Source organism: Cherax quadricarinatus, chromosome 82 (assembly GCF_038502225.1).
Source record: "Cherax quadricarinatus isolate ZL_2023a chromosome 82, ASM3850222v1, whole genome shotgun sequence".
Classification (NCBI taxonomy): Eukaryota; Metazoa; Arthropoda; class Malacostraca; order Decapoda; family Parastacidae; genus Cherax; species Cherax quadricarinatus.
Genome location: NC_091373.1, coordinates 5,738,768 through 5,743,767, shown reverse-complemented (window position 1 = coordinate 5,743,767; position 5,000 = coordinate 5,738,768). Strand labels below are relative to the sequence as shown.

General features: G+C 45.6%; 1 protein-coding gene across 7 annotated transcripts in view; it reads right to left on the bottom strand.

Annotated features, from left to right (window-relative positions):
* Positions 1-5,000, bottom strand: part of LOC128702924 (sialin-like) — a 55,613-nt gene that overhangs the window by 27,028 nt on the left and 23,585 nt on the right. For all 7 annotated transcript variants that reach the window (XM_070102563.1, XM_070102569.1, XM_070102568.1 and 4 more), the window contains 3 exons: positions 2,029-2,240; positions 1,441-1,545; positions 399-467 (listed from right to left, as the gene is read on the bottom strand). In XM_070102563.1, the coding sequence (XP_069958664.1) occupies positions 399-467; positions 1,441-1,545; positions 2,029-2,240 (386 nt within the window). The remainder of the gene's footprint in view (positions 1-398; positions 468-1,440; positions 1,546-2,028; positions 2,241-5,000) is intronic.

Here is a 5,000-nt window from a genome sequence, read left to right as displayed (position 1 = left end):
AAACAAGTTTAAGCTGAAGTCTTCAGGAAGCGTCTAGTGATACCCGGGTCAGGGCATCACATGACTCAGATTCATTCGCGTCAGCGGACGAACAAACTGACAATAATGTATACGTTCTAGTAGCATACTGAAGAGGACTTAGGTGAAAGGCCGAGACACAAAAATTTTCATCCTCTAACTTCATGTCCCCTAAACGGAGGTTCCTTGACGCTGGTGAGGGGCTCTTGATCTAGGGAACTGGATCTGTGCTCCATTTCCCTGAATTAAGCCAGAATGCCTTCCATTCCCTGTCCTCTCACAGGCGCTGTATAGTCCCTACGGGCTTAGTGCTCCATAATGATAATAATTGACCTTCATGTAGGTTGCTTTCAGGCACCGACCAGCTAGTTATAACTCACGTTCGTTGCGAAGTAACCGTAGAAAAACGCTCCTAGTACGAGGCCCTTCTGTGTCCCCGTTAGCGCCATCTGCGGGAGATACACTCGAGGTTTGTATACATGCTTTACAAAACTGACAAGTTGATAATTGAGGCCACTTGTGCAACATCTGGGAGTAGTGGGCATCACCTGCTTCAAGTAAGTTTATTCAGGTATACGTAAATACAGTTACATAGATTATTATACATAACAGCATATGTGTAGAGAACCTAAGATAACCCAAAAAAAAGTCAAAATGACTTATTTCTATCGGGGTCCTTTTAATACCTTGTTATTATACTATAAAAGAGGTAATATCTAAAAGGAGATAATATCAACTAGTGAGTTATTTCCACTGGTGACTCTGCTTACCACTGCTTCACTTCATTTATCACAAGTATATAACCTCCATCTCCACGAATTCGCTACAAACAGTCTTGATGGACTGAATACATTGTCTCCAGGCTGAGGGGCTGATTACCTCAAACTCCTCCTCCTCATCTTCCACTACTCTCTACATTTGACTGAAGAAGCCAACGGCTGACGAAACGTTTCCAGAATGAAGATTCCTAAATGTTACATAAGTGTCTTAACTAGACCCCCACAGCCACAGCAGTTGTCCACTACACGAGGGTCATGATGCCTGTAACTCAGCTTATCACCACCAGACAAGAATACTTTAATCCCTAAAATAGTGATAAAATCTCAGTATATCTACCCTGGGAGAAATACACACTTTCAGAATATACATATGTATGTAAATATACAACTGTGTAACTAATAACTCAAGTATCCCAATGGAAATAAAACATATTGTATGAATTTACTGGGTTACGATAGATTTAAATTCTACATAATTTACTATATAAAACCACAGTAAAATCTTCGAATAATGAGGCTTAAATAAAATATTATTCGATCGAAAATGTTTATGTAAACGGCACTTTATTTTGATTTATAAGTCTCTGTTATGGAAGAGAGTTCAGTGTGTTATATATCTAAGTGGAGTGCCGACACCACTTACCGTGTACAGTGGCTGCTCCTCCTCCGTGTTGCCCTTAATTGTGCTGGAGTTCACTCCAACCTCCGTTTCCTCCTCCAGCGTCTCCTCCAGTGTGGACAGATTTACCTGCGTGAACAAGATTAAATCAGTATGTTGAAAATGGTATAAAATACCTACAACTTGATGTTTAACCCTTAAACTGTCCAGATGTAGATCTACGTTTGGGCAATTTAAGGGTAAAGATACATGTACAACACTTGGGTATCTCTATTGCTGAAACGTTTCGTCTACACAGTAGGCTTCTTCCGTCAAATACCTGTTACCTCTTTATTTAACTAAAGACGCCTACCGTGTAGGCGAAACGTTTCAACAATACCCAACTGTTCCATATGTGTCTTAATGGTCAAATCAATATCTTAATTTGAAGGTAGCTGTTCAAATGCCGCTGAAGCGCCATTGGAAGAGCATTTGGTCCATGGAATTGGAGCTTCCTTTCTCTTGATCAAAACTGACTACCTTCCATTGCCCCCCTAGTTTCTCTTCATTCAATTAATGTACCGCTTCTTCTCGGCTTTGATACAGCCGCTTCGATAATTCCCCTGACTGTACCTTGTTAGATATGATGCAGAAGGCCGTGGTGTGGGCTGGGCTCAGGCTGTGGACGTCGGTGTGGGCTTCCTTAGGGCTGTGGCCGGTGTCGTGGGTTGGAGGCGTGTGATACATAGCCACTATAGCCACAGACATGTTGATCCTGCCCATGTATAGTGTGACGACCCCCAGGGAGGTGAGTAGAGCCAGTGTGACCCGCGCTGGCACCGTTGCTGACGGGGAGACAATTATTAGTAAATGTTGTCAGTAAGTGCTATGTCACAGGCTGTCAGTATGCAAAGTCTACGTCACGCGATGGCAGTAACTGCTGGATCACGCGTTATTTTCTGTAACAAGAGTGTACAACAGTACAAGCATGTATTTCCTCAAGTTCGTCTCAGGCAGGTTTCGCCTTATTAATATACTAATGTACTGCAGTACCGCCTACCTCTTGACCAGCTCTGCAATTAAGCACAGCTATATACCCGGATAACCTATACATATCTATAGCATCGTGTTGTACCGGGGTTACTGTAAGAATAACGAAGTTATATGTACATTTAGTGACTGCAGGAAGGCACTACCTTGAAAAGCTTAAGGCTCCAGCACTCTAGTACTGACATATTCACAGTGTTGCCGAACACAGTGTTTGACCTCCTGGAAAACTCTTGATGGCCAGTCAGTCATTTGATTAATATATTGGCCTCTGAATTCTTTCTCTCTCTCCTCTTCTGAATCTCCCATGACTCTGACCCATGAGATATTACCACAGTCAAGTTATGGGGATGTTTTATAGGGTATGTCTTGTTTTCAAGCGGAGGAGGTACGAACACAGTGTGAAAGATTAATAATATATATTTACGGGTTAGAAATTTGAAATTTCTTAAAAAAATTCTTTCTGTTCAACCTTGTGTTGCATCTCCATAACACACACACACACACACACACACGCGCGCGCGCGCGCGCGCTGTCACTCTACCCTCATCCTACTCTTCCCCTCTCCCCACCTCCCCTCCCTTTCTAATCCCATCACACACACACCTCGGTTTCTAGGGGTCACTCTACCCTCATCCTTCTCTCCCTCTCCCCCCTCCCTCCTCCCCCTTAATCCCACCCCTCTCTCTCCCACACATGCACACACACATACACAAGCACACATACACATACTCCCCCTTCCCCTAACCACCTCTCCCCCTCCCCTAGCCTACCTACCCCTCCCCCAAACCATCTAGCCCCCCTCCCCCAAACCATCTATCCCCCTCCCCCCAAACCATCTATCCCCCTCGCCCTAACCACCTCTCTCCCTTTAATAACCATCCTCCCCTCCCCATAACCATCCATCCCCCTCCCCCTAACCATCTCTCCCCCTTCCTTCTGTGGTGCAATGGGGCAACCTAGAACTAGGACGAGAGCCAAGGGCCTGACAGACGAATCTGGGAGGGTGGACTGGGAGGCAGAGCTTAAAAAAAGGGAGGAAGACTGGGGAAGGAGGCTAGATGAGCTTGCAAGGAAGATGGAGGAGAGGTTAGCAACAGCATGCAGAAGGTGGGAGCAACATGCCGCCACAGTAGCAGAAACCAAGATACAGAGATTAGAAGAGGAGCTGAGAAATCTGAAACAGCCTAGAGATAAGGATAATACACAAATAGCATCAGCAATGTTTACATCAGATACAGACAAAGAGTCTGAAGGGAGCATGGAAGCTAAAAAGTATGCAGAGGTCCTGTCAGACCCACATGGGGCCAAAACAATGACAGGGGGCACACTAGGACAGCATGAGAAGTTGAAAGACATTGAAGGAACTAGGACATGTGCAGGGACCTTAACAAACACTTGTGGGGGCCAGGAACAGGTGAGCAGGAAGGACAAACCAATGAGCATAGGGGCTGCAGCTAGGGAAGGGATTGAAGGAACACTCCACGGGAAGGAACTAAAACACCTCAGAGGATGCAATGGGAGTCACAGTGGGAGGCGGAAAGGGAGAGATCAGTTTTTGTCTATGGGCTAGACGAAGCTGAAGGGGAAACTTATGATGAAAGAAAACAGGAGGAGAAAAAAGTGATTGAAGGTATCATGAAGGTGATAGGCGAGGGAGACATGACCCAGGTGGCAAATTTTCAGAGAATCGGGTGGTTCAGAGAGAGAAGGAAATGGCCTCTCAAAGTAATTTTCAAGGCAGAATCAACTCAAACCATGATCCTGCAGGAGAAAGCACGGCTGAGAGGCAAACAGGAGTTCATGAGTGTGTACCTCAATCAAGACAGAACAAAGGAGGAAAGGATAATACTGAAAGAGAGAGTGCAAAAACGAAAGGAACAATCGGAAGAAACGACAAAGAAGAGCAGAATAATGCAGGCACAGGTGGAAGGACAAGCACACCCCCCAGAAACACCTGCAGAAGGACTCCAACCACAACACCCCTAAGGCAACTGAACAATCTAAACCAACCATCACACAACGATCCCTCTGTTCCCAGCCCCCGCACCACGAACCTTACCCCTACAGCAACCCCCTATGGGAGCTCTTCCTCCACCTCCACTGCAACCCCCCACAGGCCCCCACCAGGGCTCCTGCTCTCCCAACCCCAGTATTTCCCCAGGACCACAGTTACAGTATTAGAACAGAAGTTGAAGGTTTGGTACACAAATGCGGATGGATTAATGAATAAATATGAGGAACGGCAAGAAAGAATCAATGAGAAGTCCCCAGACATCATAGCAGTTACAGAAACAAAACTCATGGAGACAATAACAGATGCAATCTTCCCACCAGGATACCAGATCATGAGGAAAGATAGAAGGGGCAGAGGGGGAGGAGGGGTTGCTCTGCTCGTAAAAAATCGATGGAAATTCGAGAAAATGGGAGGCATAGACGAGACAGGAGAAAGGGACTACATAGTAGGTACACTCAGTCTGGGGAGCACAAGGTGGTCATTGCAGTGATGTATAATCCACCACAGAACTGCAGGAGGCCAAGAGAGGAATATGAAGAGA